Source organism: Mustelus asterias, chromosome 14, assembly GCF_964213995.1.
Source record: "Mustelus asterias chromosome 14, sMusAst1.hap1.1, whole genome shotgun sequence".
Taxonomy (NCBI): Eukaryota; Metazoa; Chordata; class Chondrichthyes; order Carcharhiniformes; family Triakidae; genus Mustelus; species Mustelus asterias.
In genome coordinates this window covers 4,089,106-4,112,801 of record NC_135814.1, presented here as the reverse complement: position 1 = coordinate 4,112,801, position 23,696 = coordinate 4,089,106, and the positions used below count along the sequence as shown (strand labels likewise).

Genomic DNA, 23,696 nt, shown 5'->3' with positions numbered 1-23,696 from the left:
GAACCCGGGTCCCCAGAACATTAGCTGAGTTTCTGGATTAATAGTCTAGTGATAATACCACTAGACCATCGCCTCTCAAGGTTGCGAACAGACAGGCTTAAAATCAGATTTTTACCAAGGAGATTAATTCCAGCAGTAACTAGGGAGTTTGTAACTGGGACTGAAAACAATGGCTTTATACTTCCCAATATTTAATTGGAGGGAATTTCTATTCATCTTGTACAGAATGTCAGATAAACAGTTGGATAATTTAGCAATGCCTTCTCAAAGTCCATATATACCACATCAACACCATTTCCTTCATCAACCCTTTCTGTTACCTCTTCAAAATACTCCAGCAAGTTAGTTAAACACGATTTCTATTTTGGAAATCCATGCTGACTCTTCCTAATTAACCCACATTTTCCCATGTAACTACTAATTCTATCCTGAGTAATTGTTTCTAGAAGCTTGCCCATCATTGATGTTAAACTGATTGGTCTGTAATTGCTGTGCTTGTCCTTGCAACCTTTTTTGAACAAGGGCCAACACTTTCTGATCCCTTTTCCCTTCATTCTTTTCTTTGTTGGTCTTTTTTCTGTTGTCCTTTTTGTTCTGCTCGGACAGGCTAACAGGGTCCCGTAACCTTATGTAAACATCAATTCTTCATCTCTGAAGGTGAGTGCCAGGGAGGGTTCTCCTCCACACGGTCATGCAAAACCATTGGACAGAATTTGGGAGCAGAAGCCTGATTTGATTTTTCTTTCTATGACCCAGTCACAGAACCCAGTTCTTGCATTCTTGCAATTGCCCTGGCTGGGACTCAGCAAGAATGGCTTTTGCTACCAAATAAACCTGTTGGACTTTAACCTGGTGTTGTTAAAACTCTTACTCAGCAAGAACCCAGAATCTGGTGATCTGTATCGGCTAATGTTGAGGCAAATATCTTTGGCTACAAGAAAGTTGTTTGGAAACTCAAGTTAATTTCAGCATTTTCAAGGTTGCTTTAACCTGAACTAATGTTATTTATCAGTCACCTGAAAGGTCTGAAGAATTGTTACTGAGTGAATTGTGTAAGTAACTAACAGAATTCAGATATGGACTGAATGCAGGTTTATATGCGGTGAGCAAAGGAAGGAGATTAGATGAATGGAGCTTCTTCAAGTCATGTAGTTACTCCCTTGTTTCTATCCCTGAAAAAAAAGTTTGAGAATTTTCTTTACTCTTTCTTTCAGATTGTCAACAGTAATCGGTGCAGATCAGATCTTGGTGCTTCAGAACGGACGGATAGTAGAAAGAGGAAGGTAAGCACCCCATTTAACAGGGCACTCCCGCTCCCATTTAATACTGGGCCAGAGAGGGCGATGGCTAATTCAGTACAGCTTCCCCAGGTGGTAAAGACGAAGACCAATACAGGGATTCTCCCTTCAGTTTCCAGTCTGTGCCATTAGCTCATCTCTACTACAATGGCTATATTTGAGGGTGTCAGTCAAGGATTAAGTAAAGACTCTGCTGGTTGCTGATTGCTTGCCACTAACCATCCCCCCCTCCCCCCACTACAGGAAAGTGTGCAGAGTGCGGGTGAGGACAGAATTGGGATGCATTATGACACTGCTTCCAGTTCAGTAAAAGGAAGACTGACATCTTTTTAGAATTCAGTTTGCGAGATGTGGGCATCACTGGCTAGTCCAGCATTCATTGCCCATCTCTAATTTCCCTTCAGAAGATGGTGGTGAGCTGCCTTCTTGAACTGCTACTGTGGGGTGAGGTGTAGGTTCCTACAATGCCGTTAGGGAGGGAGTTCCAGGATTTTGACCTAGCGACAGTGAAGGAACGGCGATATATTTCCAAATCAGGATGGTGAGTGACTTGGAGGGTAACCTCAAGGTGGTGGTGTTCCCAGGTATCTACCACCCTTGTCCTTCTCGATGGTAACACTCATAGATTTGGAAGGTGCTGCCTATAATATATCACTGTTCCTTCACTGTTGCTGGTTGAAAACCCCAGAATGCCCTTCCTATCAGCACTGTGACTGCAGCAGTTCACGAAGGCAGTTCACCACCACCTTCCCAGGAGCCATTATGGATGGGCAATAAATGCTGGCCAGCCAGCAAAACTCACATCCCACGAACAAATAATTTAAAAAAAAGAAAGGAATAGTCGCGAAATTTCTAGTTTCTGATCACTGTCCAGTGCCCCTCAAAGAGGAAGGGTGAGAACTTTGGGAGAGGACGAGATTGAGTTGCCTTGTAATGCTTTTTATGATCACATAGCCTGCCAGCATTTGCTATCAAACCTCTCATCTGATTGGTAGCCATTTGGCTGAGGTACAAAGGAGTACCAATGAAACTGACCCCAATCAGCAGAGGTGAAAGTGAGAAGAAAGAAAAGATCAGTGATTGTACCCAAATGTTGTGTAACTTCAGGTATCTGGAGAGACCATCAATGCTTAGGTTGTTTTCAAAGCACTAAAAGTAGAAGGGAAGTTAATAAGGCAATAATAATGGCAAACCAAACATTAGGATTTATTTCTAGAGGGCTAGAATTGAAAAGCAGGGAAGTATTTTTAAACTTGTTTAGGACCTTGGTTAAATCGCAGTTTGCAGTACCATGAACAGTTCCAGTCACTGGTGTAGATGTAAGCAAGAATTTATAAGGAAGATACCTGAACTGAAAGGTTATATCTATCAGCAACGTGTGGACAGACTGGGGCTCTTCCCTCTGGAAAGGGGAAAGAGTGAGGGATGGCATAATTGCGACCTTTATAATAACAAAGGCATTTGCTCGATAGACAAAGAGATGTTTCCACATGGAGGGCATTCAAAAACCAGGAGCCAGAAATATAAGATAATCCCTAATAAATCCAATCGAGAATTCAGGGCTAATGTCTTTACCCAGAGAGTGGTGAAATTATGGAAATCACTGCCACATGGCGAGTTCCATTGATGCATTTAAGGGAAAGATGGATAAGCACATGAGGGAGAAAGGAATAGAAGGATAAGTTGATGTAAGCGTGTGGGAAGAGGCTCGTATGGACTACTAACATCAGGAGAGACCACTGTGGTTGAATTACCTTCTGTGCTGTAGACTTGATGTAACTCCTTGGAGCAAGGAAGTATAAGGGGAGATTTAATAGAGGTGTTCAAAATGATGAAAGATTTTAATAGAGTAAATGGGGAGAAACTGTTTCCACTAGTAGTACGGCCAGTAACCTGAGGGCACAAATATAAGGTAATTAGCAAAAGAGCCAGAGGAGGAGATGAGGAGAATTTATTTTAATGCACCGCACTCTTAATAACCTGGAGTGCACTTCCTGAAAGGGCGTTAGAAACAGATTCAATAATAACATTCAAAAGAGAATTGAGTCAATACTTGAAAAGGAGAAATTTGCAGGACTATGGGGATAGAGCAGCGGGGGAGTGAAACCAGCTGGAAAGCTCCTTCAAAGACCTGGCAAGGCGCAATGGACCTAATGACCTCCATTCCGTACTGCATTTTAATCAGTCTAACATTGCCCTCATCAGATCCTGGCTGAACACATCCACCCCGAATCCCAGTGCGGTTTCTGAACTGGAAGATGTTTTATTAGCATGATCTTCTCAATCTGGCAGCTGCGTGAGGAATGCCATTAACAAAGCGGATCATATATATTGCATTCATTGATCTCACCAAGGCATTCGGCCATGTGAGCAGAGGCGGCCTGGTTAGGTATCTGAGAAAATTGGCTGCCTGCCAAAGCTGCTCAGTGCGATTGTGACACCATCATGGGTATGGTCAGCTATGACTTCAGAATCCTTTAAAATCCACAGTGGGGTAAAACAAAGTTATGCACTGACATCGACCCTTCTTGGCACATTCTGCTCTGCTGATGCCTTCATGTTATCTACACATACACACCACAACTGATGGAAAGATGTTCAGTTTTGCTCACCTAAGGTCCAAGACAGAAACGCCACGTTCTTATCAAGGATTTTCTTAATACTGATGATGTTGCAGTAGCATTCCATACTGCGGAACACCTTAAGGATTCTCTTAAGTCTTTAAGTTTTTTTTAAGTTTAACTTTGTTTATCAGTGTCACAAGTTGGCTTACATTAACACTTCAATGAAGTTATTGTGAAAATCCCGTAGTCGCCACACTCCGGCACCTGCTCGGGTACACTGAGGGAGAATTTAGCACGGTCAATGCACCTAACCAGCGTGTCTTTCAGAATGTGGGAGGAAACCGGAGCACCCGGAGGAAACCCACACAGACACTGGGAGAACGTGCAGGCTCCACACAGACACTGACTCAAGCCGGGAATCGAACCTGGGTCCCTGATGCTGTGAGGCAGCAGTGCTAAGCACTGTGCCACCATGCCACACTCGCATCCGTAAAAGAGTTTGGCTTGACCTGCAGCATGAGGTCCAGGATGTTGCCATACCGCCGCCAGCTGTCAACATTGACAATGTGATGCTGATGATTGTTAATAGGTTCACATATCTAGGCTCCATAGTCACCAGCAATCTGTCACTTGATGCTGAAATCAACACACACATCGCAAAAGTTACAGCCGTTATGTCCAAGCTGAGTAACAGTGTGTGGAACCACAGCAACCTAACCGAGAACACAAAACTGCAAATCTATGAAACCTGAGTCTTTAACACACCCCTCTATAATAGTGGACAATATATGTTAGGCAGGAGAAAAGGCTGAACGGTTTCGACCTTTGCTGCCTCAGACCTACCCTCGGCATCTCTTGGCAGGACAAGGTCACTAGAGTCATAGGCTGCGATCTTACGATTTCACCAGTCACTAGTGGGGCGAGCCGGTAAGATGACGAGAGGGCCGATTTCTCACCTCTCGCGATCTTACCAGTACCAGATATCAGGTGAGATTTGGACGCACGGCTGATTTGTAATTTCTAAATTCTATTCAGATTAGAATTTAAATATTACAATTGAGCCCGGACTCAGTCGTCCAGGCTCACCTGCCTCTGTGGCCTCGCTATGAAGGTTCTCACTGGCAAGGATCATGTATGGTCCCCCTTGGGCAGTGCCAGCCTGGTACCCTGGCAGTGCCAACCTAACGCACTGGCACACTGGCTCCTTGGTGCTACACTTGGTCAAATGTTGCCTTGATGTCAAGGACAGCCTCTCTACCCTCACCTCTGAAGTTCAGCTCTTTTGTCCATGTTTGAACCAAGGCTTTAATGAGATCAGGAGCTGAGTGACCCTGGCAGAACCCAAACTGAGTGTCAGTGAGCAGGTTATTGCTAACCTCTTCCCTTAATATTTCCAGTGTCAAATTTTGTTTGGGAATGCTCTTGAGAAGCACCTTGATAAGCTTTACTGCTTTAAATTCACGATATAAATAAACGTTACTGCTTTGTATAATTCTATCCTGGTGACTTGATTAAGTGTGCTCAAGTGATTAGCAGTTCAAGACTAATTCCTGTTGTTAATTTTAGCCGTTTACCCTAACCAGGATATGTTTATCTTGTAACTCGTGTGGTCAGACAGGTAAATAATGGGAATTGGGGTCTCCTTGTGACACTTATGCTGCAGGATAAACCTTAGCATTCCATGTCGCATTTAGTGTCATAGAGTCACAGAGGTTTACAGCATGGAAACAGGCCCTTCGGTCCAACTTGTCCATACCGCCCTTTTTTTTAAAAAACCCCTAAGCTAATCCCAATTGCCCGCATTTGCCCACCCATCGTACCCATGTAACTATCTAAATGCTTTTTAAAAGACAAAATGTACCCGCCTCTACTACTACCTCTGGCAGCTTGTTCCAGACACTCACCACCCTCTGTGTGAAAAAATTGCCCCTCTGCACACTTTTGTATCTCTCCCCTCTCAACTTAAACCTATGCCCTCTAGTTTTAGACTCCCCTACCTTTGGGAAAAGATATTGACTATCGAGCTGATCTGTGCCCCTCATTATTTTATAGACCTCTATAAGGTCACCCCTCAGTCTGCTACACTCCAGAGAAAAAAGTCCCAGTCTATCCAGCCTCTCCTTATAACTCAAACCATCAAGTCCCGGTAGCATCCGAGTAAATCTTTTCTGCATTCTTTCTAGTTTAATAATATCCTTTCTATAATAGGGTGACCAGAATTGCACACAGTATTCCAAGTTTGACCGTACCAATGTCTTGTACAACTTCAACAAGACATTCGAACTCCTGTATTCAATGTTCTGACCAATGAAACCAAGCACGCCGAATGCCTTCTTTACCACTCTGTCCACCTGTGACTCCACTTTCAAGGAGCTATGAACATGTACCCCTAGATTTCTTTGTTCTGTAACTCTCCCCAATGCCCTACCATTAACTGAGTAAGTCCTGCCCTGGTTCAATCTACCAAAATGCATCACCTCGCATTTATCTAAATTAAACTCTATCTGCCATTCTCAGCCCACTGGCCCAATTGATCAAGATCCCATTGCAATTGGAGATAACTTTTTTCACTGTCCACTATGCCACCAATCTTGGTGTCATCTGCAAACTTACTAACCATGCCTCCTATATTCTCATCCAAATCATTAATATAAATTTCACACAGACTTCTCTGAAACAAATACAGCGAACAGATTCTGCTAGCTGAAGACACATTTGCACTTTGGGAAAAATGCTTGAAGGAGAGACGTGGGCCTGGATTTTTGTCCTCGCTTAGAGTTGGGAGAAATTCTAGTTCCGTGAACCCGACTTTTAAAATGGCGGACATCAGATTCCCGGTCCCCGGAAGCACTGAGGAGGTAGTCTGACACTGTGTCCAAAATTATTTTTAAAGAATAAAACACCAAATGTCCCTCAATCCCTAATTTCCCATCTTCTCGCACACACTCTGTGCCATATCATGCCCTGTACCCACCCTCTAAGGCCCCTCATTCCTTCATGACTTCTTATAGTCTATGCCAATCCACACCCCCTCATCCGCCACCCATTGCTCTTGCACTTACCATGCCAACTCAACCAGTATCTACCATGCGCAGACCTCAGGATCCATGCAAGGATGAGATAAAATAAAGTTTAATAGAAAAAACTTCTAAGTGTCTTTTGCAGACTTCACCCTATTGAATAAAACACTCTCATTCATAAAAACCCATTTACTAAATTTAAATTCCTTCGACTCCATTAAGCCTTATAACAAGCATTGGAATTCCTAATCCACTTCAAAGAGTCTATAAAGACTTGTAGCTGTCAATCAAATGGAATTGGCAGGCACTCTACTATGGTAATGGATGGTTGTGAAATCAATCATGCAGCAGTAGTTGAGTAATGGAAGCCCTTAGACTTAGTCAACAGAGTGAAAGTACAAGCAATATTTTTCGAACAACGCAGACAGCTTTTGCAGAGATTTAAAGGGCGGGAGTTTTAAATGCCTTGACGGCTCCCTTTTACGAATGCTTTTGACAGTTCCTCTTGACACTTTTGACAGTACCCCTAAGCTTAACAGTTAATAGGTTTATGCACCTTTTGTGCATATTTATGTCTACTTTTAACAATTCCAAAGAGCACTTGAATTCCCCCAAAGATGTCTTGGGACAACTCCAAAGGTATACCCTGGCTATCCAGGCAAATCCACAATGTTTGGACTTGCTCATATCAGGTCTAATTTGCACACTTCAGGTTTCATTCTCCTGGGCTACCAATTCTGATTTGAATGCGGACAGAGGATGATTTAAGTGGCCAGCTCCTCCAGTAACCGCATATTAACTGCACCAACCTTGGGTGACTATGCGGAGTCTGGACATTCTCCCCATATCTGCTTGGGTTTCCTCCCACATTCCAAAGATGTGCGGGTTAGGTTGATTGGCCGTGCTAAATTGCCCCTGAGTGTCAGGGGGACTGGCAGGGTTAATACGTGGGGTTATGGAGTTCGGGCCCGGGTGGGATTGCGGTCGGTGCATGTTCAGTAGGCCGAATGGCCTCCTTCTGCACTGTAGGGATTCTATTCTATGTGCAAAATGCAAACCACCCCCATTCCCACCGCCATGAAAATGGGAAGTGCCATGTTCAGGGTGGGACTTTGGATCTTTGGCCACAGGGGAGAAGCTCCCCATCATGGCAAAAATTGGGCCAGGGTGTTGAATCCCGATTCATAACTTCTTACAATTATGCTGTTTAGGCAGCAGATCGAAACTCCACCGTAAATAAGTTAACTGAGATGCAGTTTTGCTGAGGATATTTGTGGCACTCTTATTAAAGGTTCACTTATATATCCCAATGCAAGACTTGTAGTGTCTCAGAACCATACATCTGAATTCAGTCCTATCAGAGTTCCTGCAGCAAAGCTAGATTTATCCTCCTCTCTCTCCCTCCACTGTCAGAAAACAAAGTCCATTAATCCAACACTGCTGTTGTGAACCTATTCCCCACCCTAAAATGGCCCAGAGAGAGGCTGTACCCTCGCACAGTTATTGAAGTTTTAATTCCTGTCTGAAATTCTTCAGCTCTTTATCTCTGTTGAAAGGCTTTAATGAACTTTACATTTCCTGCTTCCTTCAAAGGCCTGCCTGCCCCTGAAAATTGAGGATTTAGTTTCTTCCTGTCCCAGGCCGTGTTTCATCAGACAGGTTGTTAGCCTTCCCCTTGCTACAGTTAATGGGCTCAATGTTTACTTAAGCACACAGTGCAGAAAATAAACTTCACACTTGGGTTAGTGCTATTCATAGATTGACTGAGACTTTGCAACCTACCGTTGCCTCCGAGCCAGAAAGCAAAACCCCCTCAGAGCTCTGCTTCCTCTTGGGAATGATACGCACTCTGTGTATCTCCTCTCTTTCTTTCCCTTTTGCCCATTCACTCTGTCTTTTTCTCTCTCTGTCTTTCTACATCCCCCTCACTCCTCAGGAGCCTGACATCCTGCATGTGTCGTTCTCAATCCAAAGTACCAATGTGGACATCACTACTCTCAGTTCCCAATCTTAAAGCAAACTGCACCTTTCAGAAACTGGGACTTATATGGGGCAGCATGGTGGCACAGTTGTTAGCACAGCTCTTCACAGCGCCGGGGTTCCGGGTTCGATTCCCGGCTTGGGTCACTATCTGTGCGGAGTTTGCACCTTCTTCCCGTGTCTGTGTGGGTTTCCTCCGAGTGCTCTGGTTTCCTCCCACAGTCCAAAGATGTGTGGGTTAGGTTGATTGACTATGCTAAATTAACCCTAGTTCAGAGGATTAACGGGGTAAATATGTGGGGTTACGGGGATAGGGCCTGGGTGGGATTATGGTTGGTGCAGACTCGATGGGCCAAATGGCCTCCTCCTGCACTGTAGGGATTCTATGATATTTCCCACAGTATGAAATTTAGAATGACACAGTTTGGGATTCAATCGGTTTCATTTGAACTAATTCTGGATGACTCTAGCTGAAGTGCTAAACTGGGGGAAGGCTAATTACAACAATATTAGGCAGGAACTGAAGAATGTAGATTGGGGGCAGATGTTTGAGGGCAAATCAACATCTGGCATGTGGGAGGCTTTCAAGTGTAAGTTGATAGGAATTCAGGACCGGCACATTCCTGTAAGGATGAAGGATAAGAGTGGCAAGTTTTGGGAACCTTGGATAACGAGAGATATTGTGAACCGAGTCAAAGAGAAAAAGGAAGCATTTGTCAAAGCTTGGAGGCTGGGAACATATGAAGCAAGTGTGGAACACAAGGAAAGTAGAAAGAAACTTAAGCAAGGAGTAAGGAGGGCTAAAGGGGGTCATGAAAAATCATTGGCCAGCAGGATTAAGGAAAATCACAAGGCTTTTTATACATATATAAAGAGCAAGAGGGTAGCCAGGGAGAGAGCTGTCCCACACAAGGACAAGGGAGGGAATCTATGCGTGGAGCCAGAGGAAATGGGCGAGATATTAAATGAGTACTTTGCGTCAGTATTCACCAAAGAGAAGGACTTGGTGGATGATGAGTCTGGGAAAGGATGTGTAGATAGTTTGGGTCATGTTGAGATCAAAAAGGTGGTGGTATTGGGGTTCTTGAGAAACATTAAGGTAGACAAGTCTCCAGGGCCTGATAGGATACACCCCAAAATACTGAGAGAGGCAAGGGAGGAAATTGCTGGAGCCTTGAGAGAAATCTTAGAATCTTAAAAACCCTACAGCACAGAAAGAGGCCATTCGGCCCATCGAGGCTGCACCGACCACAATCCCACCCAGGCCCTACCCCCATATCCCTACATATTTACCCACGAATCCCTCTAACCTACGCATCCCAGGACACTAAGGGCAATTTTAGCATGGCCAATCAACCTAACCTGCACATCTTTGGACTGTGGGAGGAAACCGGAGCACCCGGAGGAAACCCACGCAGACACGAGGAGAATGTGCAAACTCCACACAGACAGTGACCCAAGCCGGGAATCGAACCCAGGTCCCTGGAGCTGTGAAGCAGCAGTGCTAACCACCGTGCTACCGTGCTGCCATCTTTGTATCCTCAATGGCTGCAGGGGAGGTCCCAGAGGATTGAAGAATAGCCAAGTTTAAAGGAGATGTACGAGGTAAGTTTTTTTACACAGAGGGTGGTGGGTGCCTGGAACTCACTGCCGGGGGAAGTAGTGGAAGCAGATACGGTAGTGACTTATAAGGGGAGTCTTGACAAATACATGATTAGGATGGGAATAGAGGGATATGGTCCCCGGAAGGGTAGGGGGTTTTAATTCACTCAGGCAGCATGGTCGGTGCAGGTTTGGAGGGCCGAAGGGCCTGTTCCTGTGCTGTAATTTACTTTGTTCTTTGTGTCACTGTGGGGCTACAGGGGCAGGATTTCCCTAAACCAGGGTAACAGGCTGGGAGGTGGGGGGTTAAATAGTGGAAAGTTGCATCGAGAAGGCTCCCCAACACATTCCCACTGCTGGGGAAGTTTCTGTTTGGTCCCGACACTGGGATTTCAACACCCACAGTAAGATTCAACTTCATGGCTCTCTCACTCATGGAGTTTGGATCCAAGATCGAGAGTGTTTCCATGACTATAAATCCATTGCTCATTTATCAGGAGCTTATTGATTAGAGATCTGATTAAAGATCACAGAGCTGAAGCACTGGCCGTGATTCTCCCATGGCGACCAGCAACTTTTCTGTCAGGTCATGGTGGGAGACATGTGTCTGCGGCCTTGAACAGGGATTTGCGCATGCACCGAGAACGCATGCGCATCTCCCGAGCCAACGAACAGTTGCCGGTCAGACCACACTGGAAACTGGCAGGAAGGCCGGTAAGTCATTTAAATCTTTTCTGCATGCATTTTAAGTATGTTTATTTGTTCATTGTCGGGACCTTTCACCCCACCAGGAGTACTTCATTCTGGTGGGGTTCTCACTCGCTCCCCACGTTCGGGGAACTAGCAGGAGACCCTGCCGGAATGAAGGGGGTAATCGGGGCCCCCCAGGGGTACGGGCGGTGGGGGTGGTGGTGATGCCCCCTGGACATGGGCACCCTGACAGTGCCAGCCTGTGCCCCCTGGCACTGCCCAAGGGGCAAACTGCCCATGCCCAGGGGGCACCTTGGCACTGCCCACTGGGCATCAGGCAGTGCTAAGGGGGTGGGGCCTATTGTGGGCGGTGCCTAGGGGTGATCAGTGGGGCTGGGGGTCCCGCTGCTACTCTGCATTGGGATCGGTCTGGGATGGAGGGAGGGCAACGATTGCGGGGGTGGGGGGGGTCTGCCAGGGTGAGAGGGATGGGGGGATCGCCACTGCTGGGGCATGGGACCTGGACATTGGGGTGCTCCGGGACAGGGAGGGTCAGAGCTGGCCCGGGAATTGTTGTGGGGGCCGCGATCGGGCCGTGGGGGGGGAGGGCTCGAGGGGCAACACTGCGGGGGTCCCTGATTGGCCAGCGATCAGGCTGGCCAGCAAACGGGGAGTCTGGCAGATCGGGGCCACTGCGCATGCACCGAGTTCCAGAACTGTCAGACTCCGGCGAATAGGGTTTTTAATGAGATTCACGACTGGCACAGAGTGCGGAGATTCAGGTGAGAAACTGAACTGTCAGAACAGTCGGGATTTAGAACAGTTTTCCCGCCAATTCAGCACTTTTGGGAGAATCGTGGCCATTAACTCTGTTGCAGGATGCTGTCTGACCAGCTGAGTATTTCCTGTGTTTTATGTCTTTATTTCAGATTTCCAGCATCTGCAATCTTTCACTTTTGTGTTATGAATTAAAAGTTTTCACAGTCCTGCTTTCATGGTAAACTCTGCCGAATCACTGGTCACAGCTGTTCAATCAGAAATAGTTACTTGGATAATAGTTGTCCTCCCCCCTGCCCCTTGAGTATGAATAGGGGCTCAGTCTTACAGCCAATTAAGTATTTTCAAAATCACTGTTGTAATATAGGAAATGCAGCAGCTGAAATTGTGCACAGCAAGATCCCACAAGCAGCAGTGTGGTAATGACCAGATTATCTCCTTTTCCAGTGTGTCAGTTGAGGGATAAATTTTGGCAGGTACACCAAGGAGAACTCACCTACCTCGACTAGAGTCATAGAGGTTTACAGCATGGAAATAGGCCCTTTGGCCCAACTTGTCCATGCCGCCCTTTTTTTAAACCACTAAGCTAGTCCCAATTGCTGCATTTAGCCCATATCCCTCTCTACCAACCTTACCCATGTAACTGTCTAAATGCTTTTAAAAAGACAAAATTGTACCCGCCTCTACTACTACCTCTGGCAGCTCGTTCCAGATACTCACCACCCTCTGTGTGTAAAAACTGCCTCTCACCTTAAATCTGGGCCCGACTCCCCAACCTTTGGGAAAAGATGTTGACTATCTATCTTATCTATGCCTTTCATTATTTTATTGACCTCTATAAGATCACCCCTAAGTTTCCTACGCTCCAGGGAAAAAAGTCCCAGTCTATCCAGCCTCTCTTTATAACTCAATCCATCAAGTCCCGGTAGCATCCTAGTAAATCTTTTCTGCACTCTTTCCAGTTTAATCATTTCCTTTCCATATTAGGATAAGCAGAACTATACACAGCATTCCAAGTGTGCCCTTACTAACGTCTTGTACAACTTCAACAAGGTGTCCCAACATAGGGTTTTATATCACACCTGAGAGAGCAGATGGGGTCTTAGCACCTCATCTGAAAGATGGAGGCTGGAACGGTACAGCCGTTCACGCCGGCGGGATTTTCCCATCCTGCTGCAGTGAACGGAGATTTGGCTGCCACCAAATTCTCTGACCTCGCTATCTCTGACAGTATAACACACCCACACTTGGAGTGTCAGTCTGGATTTTGGGTTCATGCCTCTCGAGTGGGATTTGAACCCATGGTCTTTGATTCAGAGGTGAGAGTTCTACCCATTGAATGATGGCTGGCACCATTCAATTGATTGATTTGATTTATTATTGTCACATGTATAGGGATACAGTGAAAAGTATTGTTCCTTGCATGCTATACAGACAAAACATATCGTACATTGAGTACATAGGAGAGAAGGAAAGGAGAGGGTGCAGAATATAGTGTTACAATCACATAGGGTGTAAAGAAAGATCAGCTTCATATATTGCCCACTCACCTGATGAAAGAGCAGCGCTCCAAAAGCTCGTATTCCAAATAAATCTGTTGGACCTTAACCTGGTGTTGTGAGACTTCTGACTCTGCCCACCCCAGTCCAATGCCAGCATCTCCACATCATAGCTTAACATATGGTAGGTCATTCAAAAGTCTGACGGCAGCAGGGAAGAAGCTGTTCTTGAGTCAGTTGGTAGGTGACCTCAGACTTTTGTATCTTTTTCCTGATGGGAGAAGGTGGAAGAGAGAATGTCCGGGGTGTGTGGGGTCCCCGATTATACTGGCTGCTTTTCCGAGGCAGCGGGAAGTGTAGACAGAGTCAATGGATGGGAGGCTGGTTTCTGTGATGGACTGGGCTTCATTCACGACCCTTTGCAGTTTCTTGCGGACTTGGGCAGAGCAGCAGCCATTACCAAGCTGTGATACATCCGGAAAGGATGCTTTCTATGGTGCATCTGTGTACCATACACAAGCCAAGCCTCCTTCGATAGCACTTTCCAAGTCGGTGATGTTGATCTCCTGGAAGGACAAGGACAGCAGGCAGACTTGTAGCTACGGGAATCTGGCCCCATTTTCAAATGCCAATGTTTGGGAACACCACCTCCTCTGAGTTCCCCTCAAAGCCGCACGCTGACCTGACTTGGAAATATATTGATGTTCCTTTGCTGTTGCTCGGTCATAATGATAGAAATCCCTTGTTTATGGCATTGTGGGTGGACAGCGGTTCAATAAGGCAGCTCACCACTACCTTCAAAGAGCAATTAGGTCTGGGCAAGAAATGCTGACCCTACCAATTATATTCACTTCCCGTAACAGAATGAAGAAAGACGTATTAACAGTCAACTTCCTGATGATATATTTCTGATTTTGTTTCAGGCACGATGTGTTGCTTGCTAAAGGTGGTGTTTATGCTGATATGTGGATGAAACAGCAACAAGCTGAGTCAACTGATTCAGCATCTGACACAGAAACCAAAGACAAGAGCACCGAGAAACTGCAGCCACCCAGCAGCAAGGAGGACTGAAGGCAAGAAACTACCAGGCAGACATTGTACTGAGCACCCGACCACTGGTTACTTTGCAACCTGAGGCCACCAGTTTATTGAGCAATGCTTAGTCAGCATAGAGCGCCACATGATCGATTTCCTGTTGAAACCAGTGGTATTTGAGACATGGAGCCAGATTCCCTCCGTTGCAGAATTTCTGAGCGTTCTCGATGGGGAAGATCTCACCGATCTTGCTTTAGATTTTTCTGAAAGATGTAAATAGTGATAGTCAAGTTCCTAAACTTACTGCTGCTGTGTACCTACAGGCATGGATCTCCATGTGCCTTTTGATGGGGTTGCTTTGGTGAGCTTGTAATTCAGGGAGAAACCCATTTCTAAATTTGTTCACAGATATTGAAGCATTGTCAAAGCTTGGAAAATGACAGGAGAATGAGAAGGATGGGCCAAAGAGCCACCTTCAACCATGTAATTATAAATGCAAAGCTTTACCAAACCTCCCCGAATGAACCCCTGCCCTCAGCATCTACCCATTGCCCTTCTAAAACATCCAGACCAAGGGAAGACTCTGGTTCTGTGCTTGGTATGGTCTGAGTTAGCTGATCTCAGCCAGGGAGGGAGGAAATATATTACTGTCACCTCATCACTCCTGACCTAGGATGAAGAGATTCAACTTCACCCAGAGTTTCTGCCTTTGATTATCGCCCTTTAACACTTCCCAGAGTGCATGCATGCACCAGAGAAGGAACAGATCAGGCTCCTCTGTGGTAACTGAACTATTGAACTGACATGAATTGAGTAGCCTCATAGCTGAGTACCAGCGGAGCATATAATCCAACAGCGTCAGAGCCTTTGTATGAGGAAGGAAAATTTCAGATGTGGAGAACAAACTGTTAGTAATAGGGACAGAATCCATGAAGTAGAGGTACAGCTGGGATGGTAGCTTTAAATGAACAGCATTGTAATGACTGGCTGTTACACTCCCAACCTGATATTCCCTTTTGTTTCAAGTTAATGGGACTGAATGCCAGGCAAGGGGGTATAACAAGCAGCAGGTGGGATACCACCTGTTTAGTCCTATAACCCAAACCAAATGTCTGCCCCTTCATATCTGTCATTGCAGCCGAATCATTTAGTTAACAATCCTGAGCACAAGTGTTTCCATCATAGGCTTTTTCTGTAAGCTTGTTATCCTATGAAGGAACAGAGCTATTTATCAATACAATGTGTGGATCTTGCACATCCAAACTATAGGTCACACACAGCCTGCAGCCCTGATGAAGCTGTTTCTAAAGGCCTGCTCTCACTGGTGGATAGATCCACCTGGAGCTTGGCTTCGGGGAACCACTTTATACTTTGATTATGCAGTTCATGGGTCAATCATTTGTGTTGTCATTGTTCAGATGTGACCAGCACGGTGGCACAGTGTTTAGCGCTGCTGCCTCACAATGCCAGGGACCCGGGTTCAATTCCAGCCTCGAGTAACTGTCTGTGTGGAGTCTGCACGTTCTCCCCGTGTCTGCGTGGGTTTCCTACGGGTGCTCCAGTTTCCTCCCACAGTCCAAAGATGTGCAGGTTAGGTTGATTAGCCATGATAAATTGCGCCTTAGGGTCAGAGAGATTAGGAGGGTAAATATGTGGGGTTGCAGGGATAGGGCCTGCGTGGGATTGTTGTCGGTGCAGGCTCGATGCACTGTAGGGATTCTAGTTCTAGAACGTCTAGCCAGGGTAACCAGCCACTCAGTAGACAGCCATTCTATTTCATTTTATACAATGTGTTGCTGAGTTGGAGTTAAACCCAATGTTCGAGTGTGTCTTATTGAATAAAAGACCCATCTTCCCCATTGTAGCTCCAGTCCATTGGGCTGAATCCTCTGAAATAACAATGAAAAATAATCTTGTTTAGAAAAACATGAGGGGGGTTTAAAGCCTGGATTCACCGCCGGAGGCCCATTGACTTTCAGTGAGACAAGACGACTCTGTATTGTCGGAGCCATTTTCTTGTGCAAATATAATAACCTGTGAGGCTTTCCAAATATTGGACAGAGTGATGTGCCTTCGTTCTGACATATTGCCTCTGAACAAAGAAAGATTTGCATTTGTAAAGCACCTACTTCAACGGATTGCATTTATATAGCTCCACTAATACAGTAAAAATGTCCCAAGGTCCATCGAAAAGTAAAGTTTATTTATTAGTTACAAGTAAGGCTTACATTAACACTGCAATGAAGTTATTGTTAAATTCCCCTAGCCGCCACACTTCGGTGCCTGTTCGGACCAATACACCTAACCAGCACGTCTTTAGAACTGTGGGAGGAAACCGGAGCACCCGGAAGAAACCCACACAGACACGGGGGGGAGAGCGTGCAAACTCCACACAGACACTGACCCAAGCCAGGAATTGAGCTCGGGTCCCTGGCGCTGTGAGGCAGCAGTGCTAACTACTATGCCATGGTGCCAGGATTTGACACTAAGCCACATAAAGAGATATTCGGACAGGTGGCCTAAGGGCTAAAGAGCTATGTTTCTACAATAACATCCCGATTTACGGAATGGTATAAAAGTACTTGAGGTTACGTGTTGCCGCAAAATTGGCTGCATTTTGAGTCACGGAACGTGATGTGACAAAGGTGGCAAGCTCTGTGCCACCAGAAAGAAAATCTACTATTTATCACACGACAGAAACTTTGCTTTATTAATGCTGTAACATATCTGTATTGAAATTTCAGTACTGTCCCTATCACTGGCTGATAGTGGATGCATCAGCGTCCATTATATCCAGCAGTTCATTCTCCTCACTCCTTGTGTGCGTGATTGCAGGTTTGGTATGGGAGATAGTGTTGCCGTGCGTGATATTTATTGAGGAGCGCTGGGTATCTCAGGTGTTGGTGTCAGGGTGCAGTTGACTAGCTCCTCACCCTGTTTAGAAGCTCTCATGAACAGTTTGTGCAGAGTTACTTGCTTCATTGATTTACTTCTAACATTGTGAATTTTACATTCTAATGGGGAGATTGACATGACTTCCTGCTGGGAGTAATTGGGTCTCGAATCACAGAATTGAAATATAGAGTTTTCACAAGATCTAGAGTATCACTAAATGACTTTTGAGGCAGTTCTTCAGTTTCACTCTCATGGTCTGAGTCTTAGAAGAATAGAATCATAGAATCCCTACAGTGCAGGAGGAGTCCATTCGGCCCATCGAGTCTGCACCGACAACAGTCCCACCTAGGCCATATCCTTGTAATCCCACGTAATTCCCCCTGACACTAAGGGCAGTCCTGTTCCCGTAACCCCAAGTATTTACCCCGCTAATCCCCCTAACCTATACATCTTGGGACACTAAGGGGCAATTTAGCATGGCCAATCCATCTAACCTGTCACTTTTGTAGGGAGGTGACTATTTTTTCATCAGTCATTACATGTCTGACAGGAGCATTGTCATCAAATCAATTCTTCCAGTGCTTCATCAGAGACATTCTTCATCAATGTAGAATTCCGCGCTCACTCTTTGGTTGCCTGTGTCATTTTTAATCTTCATACCGAAACCTTCAAATTCTCCTGGTTTGTGATTATCTTCAAACATAATAGCACTCCTCATCATTTCCAAGGAAACACAATCTCTTACGGCAGCAAATTCAAACGCAGCAAATTCAAACACAGCGGGTGGGATTTTCCGGCTATGATCGCCCCAAGACCGGAAATTCCTGCCCGAGGTCAACAGACCACTACATGGTCTGCCCCGCCCGCCCAGTGCGATTCCCTTGGCGGGCGGGACAGGAAAATTCCACCCAGCATCTTTGATGGTGTGTGTTTTGCGGAAGACATCGATATCACCAATCTTGCTTTTGCCATTGATCAGGCGTTGCTCCGTCTGATACCAGTTCTTCACTGTGCCAATAACTCCTCGATCCATTGGTTGCATCAAGCGTGTAAGGTTTGGTGGGAGAGAAACAGCAAAGATGATTCCATTGATCAGCGTTTCTGCATCAGGATTGGTGTTCTGTAATTGTCAAAAACCACAATTGCTTTGCTATCACACGGAAGCGTTTTTTTATTTGGCAAGCCACATCATGATCAAACCAGTCTTGGCAAATTTCTTGAGTCATCCATGCATTTTTGCAGTGTTTATACGTCACTGGTAAATGCTTAACATTTATTAATGTGTGAGGATGAGCGCACTTTCCAATGACTCAGAGGTTTGAACTTGGATCCTGCGGCATATCCACACAGCATCACAATGACGCAATCCTTGGCTACTTTAATCCTGGTGCCTGCTTTCATCTCCTGCGGCTAATTTGAAGCAGGCAACATCAGAAAAGGCCTCATCTGTGTTGAAGGTTTGTTCAGCAGTCACGTTTTTGGAAAATTTCAGCACTTCCTTCATCAGCCAAACACTTCTCTCCAGTTACCGCAAACTTCCAAATACTGTGTCTATCCTTGAGTCTATTTAGTGGCACAGTGGTTAGCACTGCTGCCTCACAGCGTCAGGGACCCGGGTTCGATTCCCGGCTTGGGTCACTTGTCTGTGGAGTTTGCACGTTCTCCCCGTGTCTGCGTGGGTTTCCTCCGGGTGCTCCGGTTTCCTCCCACAGTCCAAAGATGTGCGCGTTAGGTTGATTGGCCATAGTAAGTTGTTCCTTAATGTCAGGGGGACTAGCTAAGGTAAATAAGTGGAGTTAGGGCCTGGGTGGGATTGTGATCGGCACGGCCTCAATGGGCCAAATTGGGCCTCCTTCTGCACTGCAGAGATTCTAAGAGTCGCCCAATGAAATCACAAGGCTCCCTCATTTTCATCTGCTTAGAAAACTGCTGACCCTTCTTCATTGTCAGAGGTCCAGAGAGTGGCTTGGCCACTCAAACAGCAGGGGGAGGGGAGGGGTGACGGGGGGGGGGGGCGGCAGCGGGTGTAGATTTAGACCATTAGACTTAGGTGCAGAAGTAGGCCATTCGGCCCATCAGGCCTGCTCTTCCATTCAATTTCCATTCAGGAATAAGCCTCAGATGAAGTTGCCATTGCATTTGTGGTGAACCAGAAAAAAATCAGATATCGGCTGCACTGACGACACAAAGATCTCTCGAACTCTACTGTGAACATTAGGTGACCTGTTTCAGTGGGGGACATGAAAAGCAAGGTCTCAAGTCATTTTCTGGATGAATTGTGCATATAACCAGGTGTCAAAAGGCTGTGTTGCATTTTGATTTGTTGCCAAACTATTCGAAAAATTAACAAAATAAACAATTTTGTCAATACTCATTTTATTGTCATTACTTCTACGTGTCAGGGTGGGAACTATTTCCCATATCTGAATGCACAAGAACACAAGAAATAGAAGCAGGATTAGGCCACCAGGCCCATCAAGCCTGCCCCATCATTCAATAGCATCACGGCTGAACTAGGCCGGCCACAACTCCTTTTCTGTGCCATTTCTCCATAGCCCTCTATTCCTCCATCTATCAAATATTTATCCACTTCCACTTTAAATAATTCTAATGATCCAGCCTCCACCAACCTTTGGGGCAGGGAATTCCAGAGATTCACCACCCTCTGCGGGAAGACATTTTCTGTATACCTCAGTTTTAAATGATTGGCCCTATATCCTAGGAGTCTCTGTGCGGAGTCTCCGTGTTCTCCTCGTGTCTGTGTGGGTTTCCTCCCACAGTCCGAAAGCTGTGCTGGTTAGGGTGCATTGGCCATGCTAAATTCTCCCTCAGTGTATCCGAACAGGCGCCGGAGTGTGGCGACTAGGAGATTTTCACAGTAACTTCATTGAAGTGTTAATGTAAGCCTGCTTGTGACACCAATAAATAAACTTAAAAACTTTTAAACTTAAAAAAACCTTATAGCTGTGTCTCCTTGTTCCAGACTGTCCCACTAGTGAAAATGTCTCACCATCTACCCTGTCAAGCCCCCTCAGGATCTTATATGTTTGAATAAGGTCACCCCTCACTCTTCCAAGCCCCAAGAAATAGTGACCCAGACTATTCAGTCTCTCTTGGTAGGACAACTCTCTCAGTCCAGGAATTAATCTGGTCAATCTCCTTTGGACTGCCTCTAATGTTTTTATATCCTTTTTAAGGTAAGGTAGCACATTTTATGTCTGGTAAATTATTTTGAAACACAGTGAGTGCTGCCTCTAAGCCAACCACCCTCTTCCTGTGTCCTGATATTCGGAAGGAAGTTACCAGCTGATCCTCATTAGAACCATAGAATCCCTACCTTGCAGAAGGAGGGCCATTTGTCCCATTGACTCTGCATCGACTCTTTGAAAGAACAGTTTACCCAGGCCTGACCCACCAACCATCTGCCCGCCCTATCCCCGTAACCCCACACATTTACCATGGCCATTCCACCTAACCTGCACATCTTTGGGCACTAAGGGGCAATTTAGCATAGCCAATCCTCCTAGTCTGCACATCTTTAAACTGTGGGAGGAAACCGGAGCACCCAGAGGAAGCTCACGCAGACACGGGGAGAATGTGCAAACTCCACACAGTCACCCAAGGCCGGAATCGAACCTGGGTCCATGGTGCCATGAGGCAGCAGTGTTAACACTGCCGCTGCGATATCCTACACTCCGCTCACTGAACCACAGTAAATAGAGTGGATTAAGTCCATGCTATCAGACATGGAAGTGTCATTGGGTTATGTTAATTGGCCTTTAATGAGTGATATTTTTGCCGGAATGTTACTGACTCGCTCACCCGAGGCTCGTAAGATCCCGCCCGAGGTCAACAGAGAATGCCATTCTGCAAGCCTCACCCGCCCCGATTCTGGGGCAGGTGAGGTGGTAAAATTCCACCCTTTGTCTCGATTTCTTTTGTTTTGTAGTGGGAAAAATCACAAAGATGGGTACCTGACACACAAAATGGTTACCTGGAAAGAGACATTAAGCAGGCACTGACTTTTAGCACAGACAGCTACTTAAAATTAAAACATGCAGCACAGACAGTTATTTAAAGTTAAACATGCAGGGAACAAATACTGCAGGAAGCCAGTAAGAGCTTGAGGCACTTTAAAGATAAGGACAGACCCAGGACAATAAGGTCTGATAAAGAGATTAGCCATAGATTAGGTCAGAAATGCAGCAAAACCAATCACTGTATGTATAGACCGAAACTAGTCATTGATAGAGGAAATGTATCCATTCTATGAACAATGCGATGTTAACTGCCCATGTCTGTACCTGTCTGATTGTAACGATGTGTTAACTACCGATCACCATGATCTGCCTACTCCACTATAACGATGTGTTAAACGGCTAATGTCCGGACTACCTATTGTATGAAAAGTATAAAAATGCTCAACTCCTATTGTATTATTGAGACGGTAGCTGCCAAGTACTGCGGGGTACCAGCGCTTTCTTCCTCGAAGCTTCGTGTCTGAAATAAAGCTGTGTTAATGAACCTCCAGTCTGACTCCGGTGGTAATTTTCCCACAACAATTGGTGTAGTCGGCTAGGATCCTATTACTGGTAAGTTTCGATCGATTGGCCACGATCGGAAAGCCGGGGTAGAGATCACTGAATCTGTGGGAGTCAGACAAGATCAAGAATACAGTTTGAAAGGGGTTAAACTTAAGGGGTATTTGTAGTAATAAATATTGTTGTATACGGTATAGTGATAAGTACTAACTGCTGATAGTGATAAGTAACTGTGACTTGTGCTGACCGACAAGAGGACAAGGTAGTGCCTGTGTCAAACACCCAGCCTTAGACCGGTTGTTAAGAGGGGAAATCCCCCACACGAAGGTCAGGAATTGAAGTGGGCAAAGAGACACCAAGGGCACTTAGGATTGTGAAGCACAAGTGGCAGAGGTTGGTTAACATCAAACTCTGTAGTGGCGAACAAACGCAGAGTTGCCATCTGATTGCATGAAAGTTTGTAAAGTTGGGAACTGTACTGTCAATGTTGTGAAAAGCGGTGCGGAAAAGGAACTTGATCAACTCTGACCTAAACCGGACTCCGGTGGAGAAGCACGTTGCCGAGGTGGTAATCGTGGAAGCCGTGAGTATAAATTGAAACCCTGAGACGGTAGTGAAACATGGTGCTAGAGTAGTAATAGTGGCCGGGGTAGTGAAGTCCCCACGGTAGAGAGCACACTTTACTAGGGAGTAATCGTGGCCGTACGGTGCCTCAAACAGGTTGCCAAGGTGGCAATAGTGACCGGGGGTAGTGAAGTCTGCGAAATGGCAGATAATGAAGTTAAGAGGGGATCTGCAGGTTCTTTCATTGAAGTGACAGACAGACAGGCAAGCGTTAATAAAGAGGATGCAAAAGGATGGCTGGGATACTTCCCAGACCTTAGAGCAGCAGAGAAAATGGATAGATGGAGAAAAGAGAAACAAGACAAAGAAGATAGGAGTATTGTTAATACATCAGTTAGCTGGACTAATTGAGCAAGTAGTCGCCTCTACTAAGAAGTGGAGTGAAGATAAAGAAAAGATTAGAGAATTAGAATCCCGAGTAAGGGAACTGGAGAAACAAAACCAAGTATTAGAAGAGAAGCAATGGAAAGGGGAAACTGTTCCTCTACCTCCTTATGAGTCCACACAACAGGGACCAACCGCTCCTTCAGAGGAGTGGGAAGCGCTAGAACACAACTTAGTGCCAGTAACTCGAGGGGGAACAGATGCGCAGCCAAAGGCAAATTATAAACCCTTCACCCCAGGTTAGAGACAGCAGATAATAGCTTCCCTGGGTAAATTGCAACCTAGAAGCGCAAACACTAAATTCTGGGAAGAATTAGACACAATCTGGGTAGGACACCAATTACACCTGAGGGACGTCCACCAGCTGGTCAGGGCAGCCTGTCCAGCGGATAAGTGGAGGCAGGTAGCAGGTGGGCCCGCCGCTCCTCCAGCACAGGATTGTAGTGGGGGACGGTGGACACATGTAGTCATCCTAACATCAGAAATAGATGCCCAACAGGCACCCTTCACCCAGTTTAAAGCAGAGATTCTGGGCGGCACGGTAGCACTGGGTGGCACGGTAGCACAGTGGTTAGCACTGCTGCGTCACAGCTCCAGGGACCTGGGTTCGATTCCCGGCTTGGGTCACTGTCTGTGTGGAGTTTGCACATTCTCCTCGTGTCTGCGTGGGTTTCCTCCGGGTGCTCCGGTTTCCTCCCACAGTCCAAAGATGTGCGGGTTGGGTTGATTGGCCATGCTAAAAGACAATTGCCCCCTAGTGTCCTGAGATGATAGGTTAGAGGGATTA

General features: G+C 45.9%; 1 protein-coding gene across 3 annotated transcripts in view; it reads left to right on the top strand.

Moving 5' to 3' along the window:
- Positions 1–21,889, top strand: part of LOC144503469 (ATP-binding cassette sub-family B member 6-like) — a 181,796-nt gene extending 159,907 nt beyond the window's left edge. The window contains exons 19-21 of one of the 3 annotated variants that reach the window (XM_078227807.1): positions 1,215–1,283; positions 14,354–15,905; positions 21,025–21,889. In XM_078227807.1, coding sequence (XP_078083933.1) covers positions 1,215–1,283; positions 14,354–14,501 — 217 coding nt within the window. In that variant the 3' untranslated portion in view covers positions 14,502–15,905; positions 21,025–21,889. Of the gene's footprint in view, positions 1–1,214; positions 1,284–14,353; positions 19,731–20,944 lie in introns of those variants that run through there. The other 2 variants (XM_078227805.1, XM_078227808.1) reach the window with 2 other exon arrangements.
- Positions 21,890–23,696: the final 1,807 nt, after the last annotated feature.